This window comes from Trachypithecus francoisi, unplaced genomic scaffold (genome assembly GCF_009764315.1).
Source record: "Trachypithecus francoisi isolate TF-2019V2 unplaced genomic scaffold, Tfra_2.0 Lachesis_group17, whole genome shotgun sequence".
In the NCBI taxonomy this organism is placed as follows: Eukaryota; Metazoa; Chordata; class Mammalia; order Primates; family Cercopithecidae; genus Trachypithecus; species Trachypithecus francoisi.
The window spans coordinates 30858465-30880042 of NW_022681462.1; the positions used below are offsets into that span (position 1 = coordinate 30858465).

At 38.8% G+C, this 21578-nt stretch overlaps 1 protein-coding gene across 3 annotated transcripts in view; it reads left to right on the forward strand.

Annotated features, from left to right (window-relative positions):
• The window catches only part of CTNNA2 (catenin alpha 2), a 1168663-nt gene that overhangs the window by 378804 nt on the left and 768281 nt on the right, over positions 1-21578 (forward strand). For all 3 annotated transcript variants that reach the window (XM_033175260.1, XM_033175261.1, XM_033175262.1), the window contains exon 6: positions 3819-4085. In XM_033175260.1, the coding sequence (XP_033031151.1) occupies positions 3819-4085 (267 nt within the window). The remainder of the gene's footprint in view (positions 1-3818; positions 4086-21578) is intronic.

Genomic DNA, 21578 nt, shown 5'->3' on the forward strand with positions numbered 1-21578 from the left:
CGTCAAATGAAAATTATTAAACTGTGGGGTGGTGCTGTGGTCAGTCTCTGGATGTCACCCTTTGCCCTCACTTTTTATCTCCTAGTCTTGTGAATACCACCACACATATGCACTCCCAGGATGTGTAGTATGTGGGGTGAAATTTTTATGAAAGAAGAAGAAAACATGAACAAAATGAGAGGAAAGGCACGGAGGGGGATGGAGAAAGAGAGAGAGAACGGGGGAAAAGGGGAGGGGAGGAAGGGAAAAAGGGGTGAGAAGAGCTCGGGCAAGCGTGAGTCACTGTGATGATGCTGTGTGACCTGGGATCTCCTCAGCCTCAGTATTAGTTCATTCTCATGCTGTTACAAAGAACTGCCCTGAGACTGGGTAATTTATAAAGAAAGGAGATTTAATTGACCCACAGTTCCACATGGCTGGGGAGGCCTCAGGAAACGTACAATCATGGAGGAAAGGGAGGTAGGCACCTTCTTCACAAGGCAGCAGGAGAGACAGTGAGCAAGAGCAGGGAAAACTGCCTTATAAAACCATCAGACCCCGTGGGAACTCACTCTCTATCACGAGAACAGCATGGAGGAAACCGCCCCTATGATCCAATCACCTCCCTCCCTCCACACGTGGGGATTATAGGTCCCTCCCTCCACATGTGGGGGTTACAATTCAAAATGAGATTTGGGTGGGGATGCAGAGCCAGACCATATCAGCCTCCCTTTTGCCTAGGGATTTCTCAGTTTCAGCTAGCTCTGTTTGCTCACTGGATACCTTTAGTATTTTGTTCCCACAGAGTGGGTTTTTATTCTTTTGCCATAGAAAAAAATATTTCCAAATGTGGAAGGATCTCCTAAAATCCTTTCACCCATCCTCTCGACTGCTTCCAGAATTTTTAAAAATATTTTGGGCCATTTGTAGTTTCTCTAACTTTCTCTCCGAGCAACAGGAAAGTTCCACTCAACAAACATTTGTTGAATGTTCATTCTGTGCCAGGCTTAAGTGAGGCTGGGATTAGGAACTTAACCAAGAGCTATTCCTTTGTGAGACAGGCACATAAATGTGATTTTCGTTTATGTGGTTATTTTTAAGTATGTTTTTATCAGCAGAATTCCTTGTTCGAAGGGAATCTTGTATGGTAGCCCAATGTGTAATATAAACAGGAGCAAAGTTCCTCTGAATAGTGAGAGAGAGATAGAGAGCCCAGGAGACTACTGGTGCAGGCCCCAGAGTCTAGAAGCCTAGGAACCTGGTGTTCTGATGTCCAAGGGCAGGAGGAGAAGGGCATTCTGCTCTGAAAGGGAGACAGAGAATGAATTCATGCTTCCTCCACCTTTTTGTTCTATCTTTGCCCTCAGCCCACTGGATGGTGCCCACCTACATTGAGGGTGAAGCTTCTCCATTTAATTCACTGGCTCACATGCTGGTTGCCTCCTAAAACACTCTCACAGTGACACATTCGAAATAATGCTTCATCAGCCTTCTAGACACTCCTCAATCCAGTCGAGTAGACACCTAAAATAACCAACACAGATATGTTGATTTTGAGATATCTACATTGAAACATCAAAAAGAAGAGAAGTGTGGCCTGGAGATAGAAATGTGGGTCATCAGCATGTAGCTGACATTAAAAGCCACGAGAATATAGATGATGTTCATATGAAAATACCTATAGTAATTATTTTTGCTTCATTAATACTTTAGTTGATTGTTAGTTCAGACTCTTTCAAGAAAATTTAGAAAAACAGTAGAACAGAAAGAAAGGGGAAAAGCACATCATACCCTACCACCCACAAAGAATATGGTGCTGATATTTTGGTATATTTTCTTTCAGATATTTAGCTTCACATTTTAATGTATTTAAAATCAAACTATGCATACAAATATGCATATTGTGTTCTGCTTTTTATCTTATAAGTAGTATTCATGTTATTAATTTTTAGAAACTAATTTTAATCATCATATACTCCAATATGAAGGTTTCAGTAGTTTTTTTTCAACCAATTCTTGATAATTCAATATTTAGATTGTTTCCAGTTTTTTTCTTATGGTTAAAACATGCTTCTTCAAGTATCTTTATGGAGAGATTTGCACAACCCGCATTTCTCACTTGTGTATTTAGATCTATTTTATCATTTTATTTTTTTTTTCAGTATAGATACCCAGGAATGGAATTTCTGAACCAGATGTTCTGATATTAATAAAGGCTTTCATGACTGTTTAGGAGAAACTTACCTCTCGTGCCCAAGTCATTGCCCTGCGTAGAGAATACATTCAAATATTTGTTACCTGTTTATCCATTTTCATCTCTGGGGCTCAAATTAAATAATCCCAATTTAGAGATTGTGTTACCTAGTATCCATCTTTTAATGCTTAAAGAGGAAAAAAGATGGTTCAGTAAATTGTTCATTATTTATTACCAATTTTCTTGAAAATCATAGATATAAAATATAATGTGTTTGTCTCAGAATTATTTTGACCAACAAAACAGAAGATGTAATTTCTTGTTACCAGGTCATACATCTATCATATGCCAAATGAACAAATAGGATGAGAAGCTCAGTGATTCAAATACCCTTTACTGATGTTTTCCAGCTGGAAGAATATTCTCCTAGAGATACACAGCTGGCAATCCTGCATGGCTCTCAGAGAGCAACACCGCTTTGACATTTTTGAAAATCATGTGAACATTTTCTCAACAACAGTCTTTAAAGATGGCAATAAAGAGACTCCCTAGTGGTATTATTTTGTCATCCAAAACTAGGAAAACAAATCATCTTTGGCCTGTTATTTTCTGTTCTCTAAACTTAATGATGAGCTGCCATTAGAGGCTGTCAACAACAACAAAGAAAGGACCCTATTCTGAAAATGATAATGAAGGGACATTGATGTGCTGAGCAAAAATCAGAAGTTTGGTTTCCCAGGTTTGTAACAATAATTGAATATGGAGGCAAGTAGGCCTCAGAAGACTGGCGTTTTCAGGTTTTGTCTCTGTTCATAACTTACTCTGTGGCCCATGCAATCAGCTTACCTTGTTAGTGGCTTGGTTTTTAAATTCTTTCAGCAATATTTTATTGAATGCCTCTTATAGGCCAGCCACTGTGCTAATGACTGAAGAACCACTGAATAAGACAACTAGGGCTCCCTGCTGTCATTAGAGGTACATTATAGAAGAAAAATAAATGCTCAAATAATACAGTAAAGTAGGATAAGTGTTAGTGATAGGAGAGGAATAGTGTCTTGTGGGAACAGATAAAAGGGGACACAGCTTAGAAAGTTGGGTGGAGGATGTGCCAAGTCAGTGGAGCCCTGTCAGGTGAAAGGGTAGGGCAGAGGAGGAAAGCTCAGGCATTTCACATAAAAGGGACAGTAGGCCAGTCGTGGTCACTCATGGCTGTAATTCCAGCACTTTGGGAAGCAGAGGTGGGAGATTCCCTTGAGGCCAGGAGTTCAAGGCCCACCTGGGCAACATAGTCAGACCCCACTTCCACAATTTTTTTTTTTTTTTTTTAGCTAGCCAGGTGTGGAAGCATGCACCTGTAGTTCTAGCCACTTAAAAGGTTGAAGAGGGAGGATCACTTGGGCCCAGGAGATGGAGGCTGCAGTGAGCTTTGATGATACCACTGTACTCCAACCTAGGTGATAGAGCCAGACTCTGTCTCTATAAAACAAACAAACAAAACAGTATACGCAAAGGCCTGGCGGCTAGAAACAGCACAAGGGTTTCTGAAGTTCAGTGTGTTACTAAGAGTCTGTGACTCCAAGCTCTGTTGCAAATATTTCCATGCAAATTTCATGTATGTGACAGCTTTCATGTGTTACACACACAGGAGCTGAAGGATCCTCATTGTCGAGATGAGATGGCAGCTGCCCGAGGGGCTCTGAAGAAGAATGCCACAATGCTGTACACTGCCTCTCAAGCATTTCTCCGCCACCCAGATGTTGCCGCTACTAGAGCCAACCGAGATTATGTGTTCAAACAAGTCCAGGAGGCCATCGCTGGCATCTCCAATGCTGCTCAAGCTACCTCGCCCACTGACGAAGCCAAAGGCCACACGGGCATTGGCGAGCTGGCTGCGGCTCTTAACGAGTTTGACGTAAGCATCCTGGTGAGGTGCACAGAGGGGTGGGCGCTGGTGCTGACGAAAAAAAAAAAAAGTGTGTTGGGGATGAAGGGCCACTACAATAATTTACATTGATTTTTCTCTTTTGGAGGTTTTAATAGTAAGATAAACTACATAATGCATGTCTGTAATATATTGGCTGAGCTATTACCACTTTTCTTTAAAGAAAATGTGGCCACAGTGGCTCACGCCTGTAATCCCAGTACTTAGTGAGGCCGAGGTGGGTGGATCACCTGAGGTCATGAGTTTGAACATGGAGAAACCCCGTCTCTACTAAAAATATAAAAAATTAGCGGGGCGTGGTGGTGCATGCCAGTAATCCCAGCTACTTGGGAGGCTGAGGCAGGAGAATCGCTTAAACTCGGGAGGAGGAGGTTGTGGTGCGCCGAGATCGTGCCATTGCACTCCAGCCTGGGCAACAACAGTGAAACGCCGTCTTGGAGGGGAAAGAAAAAAAAAAGGAAAAAGAAAAGAAAAGGAAAAAAAAAAAGAAACAACTGTATTTAAGAGTGCCCAATTCCTTCCAGGTAAAGGATGAGATACCTTACAGGCTATTTTAGGGATAATTCATAATTTGGCTATCATCTTTATTATTAAAGGGGCACATGTTATGGGCATCCTAGATGTACGTTGCCTCTATGTTGTGCCTGGGTGAAAAGCTGCCATCCATTTCTTGTTTTATATCAGTGATAAAGTCCATTGCCCTATGATCCCACACAGGACCCTAGTCTTCCTTAGAACGGCCCCTCTGGGACGTGCCTGTGTTAGTTCTGTGAAAGTCCTACATTCTACACTGGCTGTTTCCGGAGGTGTGTCAAAGTGAGGGAAGAAGCAAGGAGGATTGTTCACTGTGCTGAGCCATATGTGAGGCATCAGTGTGAGTGAGAAGGTTGCACACATGTCATCAGCACCCCGGGATGACAGCCCTTGCTTCCCCCAGGTCAGAGGACTTGTGAGAAGTTGGAATTTATTTATCTTATGATCAATGAAAGCCTACAAAGATTTATAAATAATTAACATCTACTTTCCAGGGTTATATAATCCTGCAGGGGAGATGAAGGAAGTAGAATGCACTAAACACCATTTAATTGATAAAACACAATGTTACAGGAATTCATAGAAGAAAAATAGGTTACTTAAGGGTCGTGAAGAAAGATGATGAGCTTGCTTTTGAATATGTTGATGTGAATTTTTGGCAAGAAATAACTAGTTAGCGGTTGGTAAAAAGGTCCAAAAGCAAAGCAATGATTGTTCAAGGCTTGGAGATGAATGAGATAATTGAGGAATAATTTTACTACTTCATATTCAGATAGCTCTTACCATTTTCACAGTGGTCTCTCCTCTTTCCCATACTTCTACAATTAGTTATATGTGTCTCACACCATATATTATTTCCTAAGGTTTTTATTGTAAGGATTAAATATGATAATATATTTAAAGCACTTGCTACAGAAATGAAGACTTAATAATAGGTAATTTTCTTCACAAAATTGCAGGAAGCAACCAAAAATTCATAGAAACTAATGGGAGAGTTCAGAATAATGTTTATTTTACATAACATAAATATATAAAACTCTCTAAGTTTTCATCATGTAAAATAGAATAATGAGGAGACATATGATTCACAAAACAAATGATTTTTTAAAAGTTAATTTAATTTTATTTTTTTCTTATATCTGCTAGAAATAAGTCTAATTAGATGTGAAGGACCTAAAAATTCAAATTATATTACTTTACTGAGGGACAAGTTTTACTCCTCAGTAAATGATATCATGATCTTCAGTAGAACTATTGATCCTATCAATTTTCATAATGTTCAAGCAATCCCAATACAAATTCTAAGAGGATTCTTTTGGAACTTGAGAGAGGAGTGATAAAGGATTTTTTTAATGTGTCTTTTTTTTTTTTATATTCTAGAATAAAGAATGAATGAGCCCATATTCCAGGGAAAAGTAGATGAGCAAGTGATAAACACAGATATTAAAACATAATGCTACATTAATTTTAAAAGTGTGTATTGAGACACAAATGGACTCATCCATAAAACAATAAAAAATCATAAACAATCTCAAATACAAAATTATTTTATAAATTGGTGTTTATTAAAATTAGTTAAGAATGGATTATTTAGTCAGATTTTGACACTGTCACATTATTCTAGTTATAATTTATTTTATAATCAAAAATAAACAACAAAACCTAAGTGAGGAGCTGGTTAAGAGTGAAAATATGAAGCACAGGGAGAAGGCCTGTGAACAGTTCAGGACCTTCAGCTGCTGCCACCTTCTGTCCGAGAGTGTGACAGCTCCTGCTTCCCCATGCTGCCTTTTGTTTCCAGACCATTTTCATTAAAAGGACCTTTTATCCCCAATTAATGTAACAAGCGATGCATCACTGCAACAGTGCAAAAGGCTTTCATTCATAAAAATCAAACTTGAGGTCATGTGGGGAAAATCTGTTAGCAAAGTATGTCAACATGTTGAATGTTCAAAGTTTTTTTTTTTTCCAAAAGTGTTATCTGCTCATGCTGGACAAATAAGGCTTTGGAAATTTAACACAGGAATATAGCCATCAAAGGTGTTTTCTATAAAACATGATACATTTGAAACAGTTGGAAAAAATTAAGATATAAAGCATAATATGGTAAATAAGTCACTATGTTTTATTAACTTTAAACTTCTATATTAACTAATTATATGACTTATAATATTAACTAAGTATGTTATATAAATAAAAATTATATTTATATTAGCTTAGTATATTAATGAGGTAATATATTCTTATTAAATGTGTACTGTTTCTCAAGCTATGAGAATTACATAAAGCATTATCTAATGGTCAACATTTTACTTCTTAGAGGTCAACAAAAGTCAAAATGTGGAGCAGCTGTCTGAATTGCAATTTTGAACAATCCCATTTGATGTGGTTCCCTAACAATTGTCATTTAATAAATGCAATTTAATTTCAGCACTTTCTCAAAAGCAGTAATGCTAGTAAATTAGTATTGAATTTACAGACTATAATGTGATTCATCTACTGTAGATTTTCCATCACTTCTGACATCAGCAAACCTAGATAGTAGTTAATGATATTTGAAATTTTCTCATTAAAATAATATACCATTTCTCTTTATTTTGTGACTAAATTATAAATTTCTGTTCCATAGCTATATGATGAATACTGTTTTTTATTTTTTAATTTCTCAGGCATGCTAACTTGAAATTGATTTTGAATTCATGGACATCTGTCATTAGTCCTAAATGCCATTCTCAGATATTACACAAATTGATATTTCATTGGGTGAAAAACTCACTCAGACTTCCTGTTGCTTACTTTTCTGGCAAAATCTCTTACTGATACTTTGTATAATACCTTTCTCATATAATGAAAATTTAAATACGTTTAACGTCTTTGAAATGCTGAAGTAAAAGGAACCATAAAAATGCAAAATATATTTTCATAGTCAGCATAGCTAGTATGCCCTAAAATTGATTTTTTTAACTTTAAGTTCCAGGATATATGTGCAGAATGTGCAGGTTTGTTATCTAGGTTTACATGTGCCATGGTGATTTGCTGCACCTATTGACCCATCCACTAAGTTCCCTCCCCTCGCCCCCACCCCCAGCAGGCCGTGGTGTGTGTTATTCCCCTCCCTGTGTCAATGTGTTCTCATTGCTCAGCTCCCACTTAGGAATGAGAACATGTGGTGTTTGGTTTTCTGTTCCTGTATTAGTTTGCTGAGGATGATGGCTTCCAGCTTCATCCACATCCCTGCAAAGGACATGATATAATTTCTTTTTATGGCTACATAGTATTCCATGGAGTATATGTAGCATATTTTCTTTATCCAGTCTATCATTGGTAGGCATTTGGGTTGGTTCCATAACTTTGCCATTGTAAATAGTGCTGCAGTAAACATACGTGTGAATGTGACTTTATAGTAGAAAGATTTATATTCCTTTGGGTATATACCCAGTAATGGGATTGCTGGGTCAAATGGTATTTCCGGTTCTAGATCTGTGAGGAATTGCCATACTGCCTTCCACAATGGTTGAACTAATTTACATTCCCCCCAACAGTGTAAAAGCATTCCTGTTTCTCCACAGCCTTGCTAGCATCGATTGCATCTATAGCATCTATGTATTCTTGACTTTTTAATAATCGCCATTCTGACTGGCCTGAGATGGCATCTCATTGTGGTTTTGATTTGCATTTCTCTAATGATCAGTGATGTTGAGCTTTTTTTCATATGTTTGTTGGCCACATAAACATCTTCTTTTGAGAAGTGTCTGTTCATATCCTTTGCCCACTTTTTGATGGGGTTGTTTGTTTTTGTAAATTTAAGTTCCTGGTAAATTCTGAATATTAGACTTTTGTCAGATGAGTGGATTGTAAAAATTTTCTCACATTCTGTAGATTGCCTGTTCATTCTGATGATTCTTTTGCTGTGCAGAAGCTCTTTAGTTTAATTAGACACCATTTGTCAATTTTGGCTTTTGTTGCAATTGCTTTTGGTGTTTTCATCATGAAGTCTTTGTCCATGCCTATTTCCTGAATGGTATTGCCCAGGTTTTCTTCTAGGGTTTTTATGGTTTTGAGTTTTACATTTAAGTCTTTAATCCATCTTGAGTTAGTTTTTGCATAAGGTTTAAGGAAGGGGTCCAGTTTTAGTTTTCTGCATATGACTAGCCGGTTTTCCCAGCACCATTTATTGAATAGGAGATTATTTCTCCATTGCTTGTTTTTGTCAGGTTTGTCGAAGATCAGATGGTTGTAGATATATGGTGTCATTTCTCAGGTCTCTCTTCTGTTCCATTGGTCTATCTGTCTGTTTTGGGACCAGTACCATGCTCTTTTGGTTACTGTAGCCTTGTAGTATAGTTTGAAGTCAGGTAGCTTGATGCCTCCGGCTTTGTTCTTTTTGCTTAGGATTATCTTGGCTATACAGGGTCTTCTTTAATTCCATATGAAATTTAAAATAGTTGTTTTTTCTAATTCTGTGAAGAATGTCAATGGAAGTTTGATGGACTTAGCATTTAATCTATAAAGTACTTTGGGCAGTATGGCCATTTTCATAATATTGATTCTTCCTATCCATGAGGATGGAATGTTTTTCCATTTTTTTGTGTCCTGTCTTAATTCCTTGAGCAGTGGTTTATAGTTCTCCTTGAAGAGGTTCTTCACATCCTTGTTAGCTGTATTCCTAGGTAGTTTATTATCTTTGTAGCTTTTGTGAACGGGAGTTCATTCATGATTTGGCTCTCTGCTTGTCTATTATTGATGTAAAGGAATGCTTGTGATTTTTGCACATTGATTTTGTATCCTGAGACTTTGCTGAAGTTGCTTATCAGTTTAGAGAGTTTCTGGGCTGACATGACGGGGTATTCTTAAGATACAATCATGTCATCTGCAAACAGAAAATTTGACTTCCTATCTTCCTATTTGAATACGCTTTATTTCTTTATCTTGCCTGATTGCCCTGTCCAGAATTTCTAATACTATATTGAATAGGAGTGGTGAGAGAGGGCATCTTTCTCTTGTATTGGTTTTCAAAGGGAGTACTTCTAGCTTTTGCCCATTCAATATGATATTGGTTGTGGGTTTGTCATGAATAGCTCTTGTTATTTTGAGGTGTGTTCCATCAATACTTAGTTTATTGAGAGTTTATAACATGAAGGGATGTTGAATTTGTCAAAGGCCTTTTCTGCATCTATTGAGATAATCATGTGGTTTTGTCTTTGGGTCTGTTTATGTGATGGATTACGCTTATTGATTTGTCTGTGTTGAACCAGCTTTGCATCCCAGGGATGAAGCTGACTTGATTGTAGAGGATAAGATTTTTATGTGCTGCTGGATTTGGCTGGCCAGTATTTGATTGAGGATTTTCACTTTGATGTTCATCATGGATATTGGCATGAAGTTTTCTTTTTTTATTGTGACTCTTCCCAGTTTCAGTATCAGGATGATGCTGGCTCCATAAAATGAGTTAGGGAGGAGTCCTTCCCTTTCAATTGTTTGGAATAGTTCCAGAAGGAACGGCACCATCTTCTCTTTGTATCAGTGGTAGAATTCAGCTGTGAATCTATCTGGTCCTGGGCTTTTTTTGGTTGGTAGGCTATTCACTACTGCTTCAATTTCAGAACTTGTTATTGGTCTATTCAGTAACTTTACTTCTTCCTGGTTTAGACTTGGGAGACTGTATGTGTCCAGGAATTTATCCATTTCTTCTAGATTTTCTAGTTGATTTGCATAGAGGTGTTCATATAGTATTTATATACTATACTATATATTTAGAAATATAGTATTTTCTGACGGTAGTTTGTATTTCTGTGGGGTCAATGGTGATATCCCCTTTATAATTTTTTATTATGTCTATTTGATTCTTCTCTCTTTTCTTCTTTATTAGTCTAGCTAGTGGTTTATCTATTTTGTTTCTTTTTTTTTTTTTTTTTTCCAAAAAATTAGCTCCTGGATTCATTGCTTTTTTGGAGGGTTTTTTTTTGTGTCTCTATTGCCTTCAATTCTGCTCTGATCTTAGTTATTTCTTGTCATCTGCTAGCTATTAGATTAATATGCTCATGCCTCTCTAGCTATTTTAATTCTGATGTTAGTGTGTCGACTTGAGATCTTTCTAGTTTTCTGATGTGGGCATTTAGTGCTATAAATTTCCTTCTTAACACTGCTTTAGCTGTGTTCCAGAGATTCTGGTACATTGTCTCTGCTCTTTGGTTTCAAAGAACATCTTGATTTCTGCCTTAATTTCATTATTTCCCCAGGAGTCCTTCAGGAGTAGGTTGTTCAATTTCCATGTAATTGCATGGTTTTCAGTGAGTTTCTTAATCTTGAATTCTAAATTGATTGCACTGTGGTCTGAGAGACTATTATGATTTCAGTTCTTTTGCATTTGACAAGGAGTGTTTTACTTCCAATTATGTGGTCAATTTTGTAATCAGTGCCATGTGGCACTGAGGAGAATGCATATTCTGTTGATTTGGGGTAGAGAGTTCTGTAGATGTCTATTAGGTACACTTGATCCAGAGCTGAGTTCAGTCCTGAATATCTTTGTTAATTTTCTGTCTTATTGATCTGTCTAATATTGACAGTGGGGTGTTAAAGTCTCTCACTATTACTGTGTGTAGAGACCTACAAAGAGACTTATTAGAAGTTGTTTTATGAATCTCGGTGCTCTTGTATTGGGTGCATATATATTTAGAATAGTTAGCTTTTCTTGTTGAATTGTTCCCTTTACCATTCTGTAATGCCCTTCTTTGTCTTTTTTGGTCTTTGTAGGTTTAAAGTCTGTTTTGTCAAAGACTAGGATTGCAACCCCTGCTTCTTTTGCTTTCCACTTGCTTGGTAAATTTTCCACCATTCCTTTATTTTGAGCCTATGTGTGTCTTTGCATGTGAGATGGGTCTCCTGAATGCAGCACACTGATGAGCCTTGACTCTTCATTCAATTTGCCAGTCTGTGTCTTTTAATTGGGCCATTTAGCCCATTTAAATTTAAAGTTAATACTTTTATGTGTGAATTTGATCCTGTCATCATGATGCTGTTTGGTTCTTTTGCACACTAGTTGATACAGTTTCTTCATAGAGTCATTGGCCTTTATATTTTGGTGTGTTTTTACAGTGGCTGGTACTGGGTTTCCTTTCCATATTTAGTGCCCCTTTCAGGAGCTTTTGCAAGGCAGGCCTAGTGGTAACAAAATCTCTCAGCATTTGCTTGTCTGTAAAGGATTTTATTTCTCCTTTGCTTATGAAGCTTAGTTTGGCTGGATATGAAATTCTGGGTTGAAAATTATTTTCTTTAAGAATGTTAAATATTGGGCACCAATCTCTTCTGGCTTGTAGAGTTTCTGCTGAGGAGTCTGCTGTTAGTCTGATGGACTTCCCTTTGTAGGTGACCTGACCTTTCTCTCTGGCTGCCATTAAAATTCTTTCCTTCATTTTGACCTTGGAGAATCTGATGATTATGTATCTTGGAGTTGATCTTCTAATGGAGTATCTTAGTGGTATTTTCGATATTTCCTGAATTTGCATGTTGGCAAATTTCTTGCTAGGTTGGGGAAGTTCTCCTGGATAATATCCTGAAGTGTGTTTTCCAGCTTGTTTCCATTCTCCCTGTCTCTTTCGGGTACTCTAATGAATTGTAGGTTCGGTCTTTTTACAAAGTCCCATATTTCTTGGAGGCTTTGTTCATTCCTTTTCATTCATTTTTTCTCTAGTCTTGTCTGCATGCAAGACTAGAGAAAAAAGAATACTTTATTTGAGCAAGATAGTCTTCCAACTCTGATATCCTTTCTTCCACTTGGTTGATTCAGCTATTGGTATTTGTGCATGCGACACGAAGTTCTTGTGCTGTGTTTTTCAGTTCCAGCAGGTGATTTATGTTCCTTTCTAAACTCGTTATTCTAGTTAGCAGCTCCTCTGACCTTTTATTAAGGCTCTTAGCTTCTTTGCCTTGGGTTAGAACATGCTCCTTTAGCTCAGCGTAGTTTTTTATTACCCATCTTCTGAAGCCTACTTCTGTGAATTTATTCATCTCATCATCCGTCCAGTTCTGCACCCTTGCTGTAGAGGCATTGCCATCATTTGGAGGAGAAAAGGCACTCTGGCCTTTTGGATTTTAAGCATTTTTTCATTGATTGTTTCTCATCTTCACGAGTTTGTCTAGTTACGATCTTTGAGGCTGCTGACCCTTGGATGAGGTTTTTTATGGAGCCTTTGTTGTTGTTGTTGATGCTGTTGTTGTTGCTTTCTGTTCGTTTGTTTGTTTTCCAATGGCCAGTTCCCTCTTCTGTAGGGCTACTGTGGTTTGCTGGGGGTTCACTTCAGACCCTATTCATCTGGTTTGCTCCCATGCCTGGAGATGTCAGTCAGAGACTGGAGAACAGCAAAGATGGATGCCTGCTCCTTCTTCTGGGATCTCTGACCTCGAGGGTCACCAATCTGATGCCAGTAGGATCACTCCTGTATAGGGTGTCTGACAACCCTATTGTTGGAGAGTCTCACCCCGTTGGGTGGCATGGGAAATAGGACCCATTTAACGAATCACTTTGACTGTCCCTTGGTGGAGGGAGTGTGTTTCGCTAGGGAGAAACCCACTTGTCTGGGCTGCCCAGATTCCTCAGAACTACCTGGTAGAAAGGCTGAGTCTGCTGGTCCGCAGAGACTGAGGCCACCCCTTCCCCTAGGGACTCAGGCCCAGGGAGATCCATTTTCTGTCCCTGAGCCTCTGGCTGGAGTTATTGGAATTGCTGCAGGGAAGCCCCACCCAGTGAGGATGAATGGGTCAGGTTCAGGCCTGAGGAGGCACTCTGGCAGCAGTCTGCCACAGCTAGTGTGTTGGGCTATGAGGGACAAGTCTTGGGACCAAACTGTCCAGCCTTCCTGGCTCCAGCAGGGGAAAAGCATGGCCTGGAGCTATAGGAATGGATGCTGCCCTTCCCCCACCCAGGGAGCTTAGCATGTTAGGCTGTTGTGCCTCCCAGGGCTGGCTGCTGCCCTTCCACCAAGGGGCATAAATGGCTTAGACAGCAGGCAGCCACAGCTGTGGTGCTGCTCACTCCTCCCCCTGGGAGCTTGGCAGGCTTCAGCAGGTTCCAGCTGAGAGGCTGCTGAGAATCTCCGTAGCTCTGGGGTTGGGATGCTGGGTGCCCATAGCATGGGTTTGTAAGTAGGGTCTTCTGATCCGTGGGTTGCACATTTCCATGAAAAAAGCACAGTTTTCCCGGCTGTGTTGCATGCTCACTCACTGCCTCCCTTGGCTCGGGGGTGGGGGCTCCCATGCCCCGTGTGGCTCTCAGGTGGGATGCACCACACTGCTCTTCCCCTCTGTGGATCACGCCAGCCAACTAGTCAGTTCTGATGAGAAAACCTGATACGTCAGTTGTGGTGAAGGATTCACACGCTTATTAGGTTTCTTTTCAGTGAGAGCCTCCGATGGCCTCTGTTTCTAGTTGGCCATCTTGATCCCGCCCTCCAAAAATTGAATTTGAAACATACTTCATATTAATAGTCACAAGTGTGTCAAACCCAGTTTTAAGGGAGGCTGGATACAGAAGTGGCTTAACATTTTATAGTTGATTAGAAACCAGATAAAAATAGTATTTTCACATTTATTTGTCTAAAATTACAAGATTGATTTCTATCTGAGTAGTCATAATTGTGACTAAATGCTTGGTGATCTATTTTCTGGCACCTACGTAAATAGTTGATGTAGTGATTTATGAAGCAAAAGAATGAGGAAAAAAGCAGTATTTTAACAACTTGCAGCTGTCAAGAGAGTTTCCAATGATAAAACAGTAAAAAGTAAAATAATTGATAATCAATGGAAAACTCAGCCTCTGTTTAAATGTGGCAGCTTGAGATGGTCAATTTTAATCCAGTAAAACTATCTACTGAGGAATATTCAAAAGATTTAAGAAAAATGTATTGACTGCTCAGAAGTAAAACATAATGTCAATTTTGACTTCCAGAAAACAAACTTTCAGTAGTGGGAGAGAGGAATGTTAAAAGCAATTCCTACAGAATTTTCCGTAGTATACCATATCTTGTTCTTGGAATCCTCTTTTGTAGATGAAGATACTTTCAAAACTTTAAACTGACACTATTCATGAAGCTCCCTTCCAGTATCTTTGAGATACTTCAACATCTCAAACATGTTAAATTATTTAAATTGGCATTACATAATTGTATTACACCAAGTATCAGTAAGAAATTTTGCCAGAAAATAAGCCACAAGAAGTTTGAGTGAGTTTTTCACCCAATAAAGTATCAATTTGTTTAATATCTGAGAATAACATTTAGGACTCAGGACAGATGTATAATATAAGCTATTGCTGTAACAAATTAAAATTGACACCATTTGCAAAGGTATATTATAATCTTTAGCTATTCACCTTTTAAAAATGTTGTTTTCTTTTAAGTCAGACAGTACACATTATCTTGACTTCCTCTAACATTTAGCTTTCTATTTGTGATTTGCTTTCTTTCTCCCGACTTGCCCTGGGAATTTGTTTGACTAGCAATTCTCTTGTTCTTGCCCATTTGGTTTCTCATCCACTCGTTCCATCTCCTCAACCTACAGAAAAATGCATTCCCCTTCTGACAACCTAAAAAGAAAATAAAGCATTAGGCTCCTAAAATTACTATATTCTCATAGTTTTGCTGTCTTTTCTTTTCCTGACAACCCACAAGCCTCTATGCTAACCTCGGTTCCTCGCTGCTCCCCAAGCACTCTACCTGAGTGTCTCTAGAGACTGTCACTCTCTCACGAAATTGATAGGCTTTTATTTTCTAGTTTTTGAATACTTCAGCTTTGGAGGGGAACACATTATTATACAGACCATGCCTCTCTTTCTTTCTGTTACCACTAATATCTCTTGTAAGATTGAAATATTTGCACTTGAGGAATAAGACAATGTATTCTCAACCGCATTAGGCTGAAATGTTTCCCTGATAGAGCAACTCTGCATAAGTTCCTCTTCCTATTTTTACCGAATTTTCCCTACCTGCCTTTACCTTCTTACATTTTCTTCCCTTTTTCATCTTCTCTTTAATTTTTTTTTTTTTTTTTTTTTTTTTTTCTGTTCTTGGTCAAATTGTAATTCTCTTTCTGATCTGGTATTCAGTAGATGGAAATACTGGAATGTTAACATGAGCAATGATGCAACACCTGCATCTCAGACCAATGCAAGGAAAAATCATCCCTGGCTGTCAAGAATTGTATGTAGGCTAACTATGAGGATGAGATAATTGTCTATTGGGGGAGCACAGGCCCTGCTTCTGTGGTCACTGCCCAAAGCTTATCCCAATTGTAGGCTTCTCTGGATGCACACAGATATTCAAGGAGCTCCAGGCCAAAGAGTGAAGTTCAGCCATAGTAGTTCACATGGCAGCAGTCATTTCACAGCAGATTCCCAGCCCATTTAAGGGACGTTAAGAGGTTGCAGGACCTTTGAGAGGATTCACAACCCAAGATTAGTATTTGGAGATCCAGGGTTGGAGTGCATTTTCAGTGGAGAATGAAATGCTGTATAGGTAAGTCAGAGGCCCAAATACAAGACCTAGGAGATCTACACTGAAGACTTCTGAATAAGTGAGAGTTTTTCTGTTGTGCCTCCATTTCAAATGCCACTTTTATGGTTTTTGAGTATTGTGATAATTAATTCTTACTGTTCCTAGAATCAGATAGATACTGTTGTGAAAACTCTGTCCCTTAAGGGGCCATGAACCAGAGTTCTGACTGGTTCATGGATTCTTAATATGCTTTATTGACTTATGATTTTTTCAACATCAGGGAAGGATAAGTGCCTCCTGGAAAAATAAAATTTTCACTAAGCATCTTGTTCTGTCCCTTCTCAATTCTAATATTTCCTTTTGCTGTGGCAACCAATATAGTTATTTATCAGGGAAACTTACCCCAGGCCTTATCTACTTTGATATTTTATAAAGTCATTTGACTACAGACATCTAGCAACCCTCCATGTTAGGCCATGAAGATTGTAAGTTTCCTATATCTTACATTACATTAGAATGACGGTGAATAGTTGAGACGACATGGCCGTTCTATTAATACTCCGTTATAATTATCTCTGCTATGTGTCTATGAAGTGATTCCCACTGAATGGCCAATAGAAGTAACCAAGAACACTGGAAAGAGTCCAGGACTTGGATTCAGGCATCTGGCTACTACTCCAAGCTCTACAAATAACTAAGTATGTGTGAGCATGGGCTACTGAGCCCATCTCTAGGCCTTGGATTTTATATCTCTTAGGATAAGGTTTAGCCACCAGATAGCTAAGATCATTCATTCAAAGTGTATAAGTGCCAGATGAGATAGAATAATAAAGGAGTGTCATATGTAAAAGGAGAAAATAGTAAACAGCTATAGTTGCTGCAATGCATAAATGCTGCTTCATACACTTACATATATAGTATCCACCTAACCTACTATGTGTGTTTAAGGGGGTGGTATTGGGAAAGATGAAATCGTGGAATAATTCTTGGAAGAAGAGGTAAATGAGCCACATCTAAAGGCTAAGTAAGAATTAACATGATGAAGTGTGAATGAGAATATTTCCCAGGCAGAAAGAACATCATTGCATGCAGTGGTATGGTGGGTGACACCTGCATAAAGTGCTCATTTCTAGTGGACAGAGGATAGGGAAAAGTCAGTGTAAGTGGGCAAACAGGAGACAGATCCTGAAGAGCTGTTCAGCCCTTGCAAATGGCTGGGCTTCATGCTGAAGGCATTAGGAAGTTGCTGGTGATCTAAAGAAGGAAATAGCATGGTCAGACTTGTGGGGTTTTTGTTTGTTTGTTTGTTTGTTTGTGTTTTTGAGACAGGGTCTCACTCTGTCACCTGGGCTGGAGTGCAGTGGCATGATCTCAGCTCACTGCAACCTCTGCCTCAAGTGGTCTTCCCACCTCAGCCTCCCGAGTAGATAGGACCACAGGCACACCACCACACCCAGCAAATTTTGGTATTTTTAGTAGACACAGGGTTTCGCCATGTTGTGCAGACTGGTCTTGAACTTCTGAACTCAAGTGATCTGCGCAACTTGGCCTCCCAAAATGCTGGGATTACAGGCGTGAGCCACAGTGCCTGGCCCGGACTTGTGTTTTTGAAGATCCCTGTGGCTGCAGGGTGGAGAATGAGTTTGAAGAAGCAAAGCTGCAGAGTAGGGAGACAGATAAGTGTGAGAAATTAGGAATGTCTACAGTACAGCAATAGAGTAGAATTAGGAAGAAGTGGATGAATCTGAACCATACTGAGGAAGTAGAATCAACAGGTCATGAGAATAGTACTTTATATGTCCATATATTGAAATAGTGTTTTGTATTGTAAAGTAAGCTTTAGCTGATTAAAAAACCAACCATTTTCTAAGTATAATTATGAAATCTTGAGAACTTTCAGCCATTTCTTTGAAAATTTGATTTTTTTTTACATAATATAACTTTCTTGCATTGATTTTCCTGGCTCTTAGTTTACTTTCATTCCCATCAGTATGATTGTTAAATCCCTAGTCATTTATGCAGATATTACATATTTTGAATATTCTTAAACAAAATTCCACAAAGTCTAGGATTTTTCTAACTTAGGTTAATCTGTTTGTGCTTAATTGAGCTCCTACTATGTGCTTAGTATGTTCTTTTCACTTCTTAAAAAAGGAAAAAAGCACTTTGATACTTTTTTGAAAAGTGGAGAAAAACTTTTCCATCTTTAGGGCATAGTAGCAGTAACTGATGCTTAGTGGGAACCAGAAATCCTCACCTGTTCACCGTATCTTCTCCCAGTGGAGTACCTGCCAAATTTATTTCTTCTTTTTCACTGGCAAATTAAACTCATCAAAACTGCCTTTTCAATTCTTTCTAACTAGAAACAAGCAGCAGTGTTCCAGCATTCTTTATCATACACTGACATCTGGTGGCCAAACAGAGCATTAAGAAACACTCCAGTGGGTTCTTATATCCTTGTAAACATACTACAATTTATGTATGTACTATGGGCTCAAATCTAAGGGATACAAATATGGATAGTGTATAGTCATCCTTCAAAAAGTGTTTAGTCTACCTGTGGCAACCTTTTGAAGAGTAATGTTATGCAATGCAAGTCCAGTTAATTCTTAAAACCATCCCTACCCCTGGGATGGTGATAAAGATGGATGCAATACATGTGAGCTTATAGGAAAAGGAGTACAAGGTAGGGTGGTGAGTCGAGGCTGGTTCTGCTGGGTGCTTGGGGACCAGGTTAGGCGTCATCATAGACAACATAGTCTTCGCTGCTTCCTGAGCTATACTGCTTCACTTTCCAGGATCCATCTTTTCTGCCCAGAAATCCTTTTCTGGGTTATTGACACCTCTCATATAGGTTATTGAAACCTCTGATATTGCTTCTAAACAGCTTTTCTTTTCTAAGGTTTTATACATCTAGGAGTATTTTCTGATAGAATCATTTACCTTTCAATTTTTTTACAGTTGCTTTAGGAAATATTCCAAAACAATTTACTTTTCTCTTGCGCATTTCAATAGTAAATAAAGATCTCTAAAAATTGTTGAGCAAATAAAAGAATGAAATTTGAGGTACTATTTTTTATAATTGCAATTTATATCTTGATTTTTTGACCCCCTATCAGGTTTAATCTGAATTATTGTATTTCCAATCTTGTGTTATTTCTTGAGGCAGGGAAAAATGTAAGAACTTGTTTTCTTCCTAGTGTGAATAATTTTTGCTTTTGAGATTCTTGGCCGGGCGCGGTGGCTCAAGCCTGTAATCCCAGCACTTTGGGAGGCCGAGACGGGCGGATCACGAGGTCAGGAGATCGAGACCATCCTGGCTAACACTGTGAAACCCCGTCTCTACTAAAAAAATACAAAAAACTAGCCGGGCGACGTGGCGGGCGCCTATAGTCCCAGCTACTCGGGAGGCTGAGGCAGGAGAATGTCGTGAACCCGGAAGGCGGAGCTTGCAGTGAGCTGAGATCCGGCCACTGCACTCCAGCCCGGGCGACAGAGCGAGACTCCGTCTCAAAAAAAAAAAAAAAAAAAAAAAAAAAAAAAAAGAGATTCTTTAGGTCTAATTGACAGATTCTTTACGTCTGATTTCACCTTTATTTCAAATTGGTACCAAATATAATAATGAATACTGATGTACTTGATTATGATTCAAAATTGTCTAACATTGATGAGAAGTATAACTTTGATTGTCACTTATCTATTATACTTTTTCAAATTTGGGACCCAAATAAGGCCACTTATCTAGTGAATTATTTACTAGAGAAATGTGGTTTATTTAAAACTTTTGATTCTTTAATCTTTAAACACATTTAATACTTTAGTTTTCTGTGTGATTGCTTATGTTAGTACTGCTAATCTTTACTTCACCCTCCAGGATTATGACTTCTCGTGTGTTTCCTATGTTATACTGCTGGGAATGTGATAGGGAGTTACTTAAATGTTCTAAGATTTAGGTTGATTCAGTTGTGAGGTAAACTACACACACACACACACACCACACACACACACACACGTGCAACAACTGCCCCTCCCGCTGAGCATCCATTTGGATTTTTCAACCATAGTCCTCAACGTACTTCCTGAACTTCTTTTCCAGCAGAATATTATGGGAAATTCACTATAACTTATTAAGTTCTACTCTTTATTTCCCCAAATGTTCTCTGATACTGTCTTTTTTCTGATTGTGTAAATTCATTGAGCTAAGGCTGTAGAAAAACAATTACTCCTATGCACATAATAGCAGGTACCCAACATAACTGAGAACATAAATAGTCGGTTGTGGATTGCCCTGGTTACATTGGCCATGCTAAACAATGATGGGACAGCATCGCATAGGGCAGAGAACAAACTTGTGTTTGAATCTTACCAAATAACTCTTCCTTTTGTGCCTCTGTTTCTTCGTCTATAAAAGGACATAATAATGCTGACTCCAAGATGGTAGTAATTTTGTGGGATAAACATTTATATGTGTCTAATCTATAGTAGGCACTCATAGATGCTAGTTTTCTTCTTATCCTACCCCTCTTAATAGTCGTGTTGGTGTAATCCCAACACTTTGGGAGGCCGAGACGGGCGGATCACGAGGTCAGGAGATCGAGACCATCCTGGCTAACACAGTGAAACCCCGTCTCTACTAAAAAATACAAAAAACTAGCTGGGCGAGGTGGCGGGTGCCTGTAGTCCCAGCTACTCGGGAGGCTGAGGCAGGAGAATGGTGTAAACCTGGGAGGCGGAGCTTGCAGTGAGCTGAGATCCGGCCACTGCACTCCAGCCCGGGTGACAGAGCGAGACTCCATCTCAAAAAAAAAAAAAAAAAATAGTTGGCCAGACATGTTTCATCCAGATTCAGCTTTGAAGCTATTCCCTATAAAAGCCCTGGAAAGAATCCAGTTTCAGCTTTCTACTTATGGCTAGCCAATTTTCCCAGCACCATTTATTAAATAGGGAATCTTTTCCCATTTCTTGTTTTTGTCAGGTTTGTCAAAGATCAGATGGCTGTAGATGTGTGGTATTATTTCTGAGGGCTCTGTTCTGTTCCATTGGTCTATATCTCTGTTTTGGTACCAGTACCATACTGCTTTGGTTACTGTATCCTTGTAGTATAGTTTGAAGTCAAGTAGCATGATGCCTCCAGCTTTGTTCTTTTGGCTTAGGATTGTCTTGGCAATGTGGGGTCTTTTTTGGTTCCATATGAACTTTAAAGCAGTTTTTTCCAATTCTGTGAAGCAAGTCATTGGTAGCTTGATGGGGATGGCATTGAATCTATTAATTACCTTGGGCAGTATGGTCATTTTCATAATATTGATTCTTCCTATCCATGATCATGGTATGTTCTTCCGTTTGTTTGTGTCCTCTTTTATTTCACTGAGCAGTGGTTTTTAGTTCTCCTTGAAGAGGTCCTTTCCATCCCTTTTAAGTTGGATTCCTAGGTATTTTATTCTCT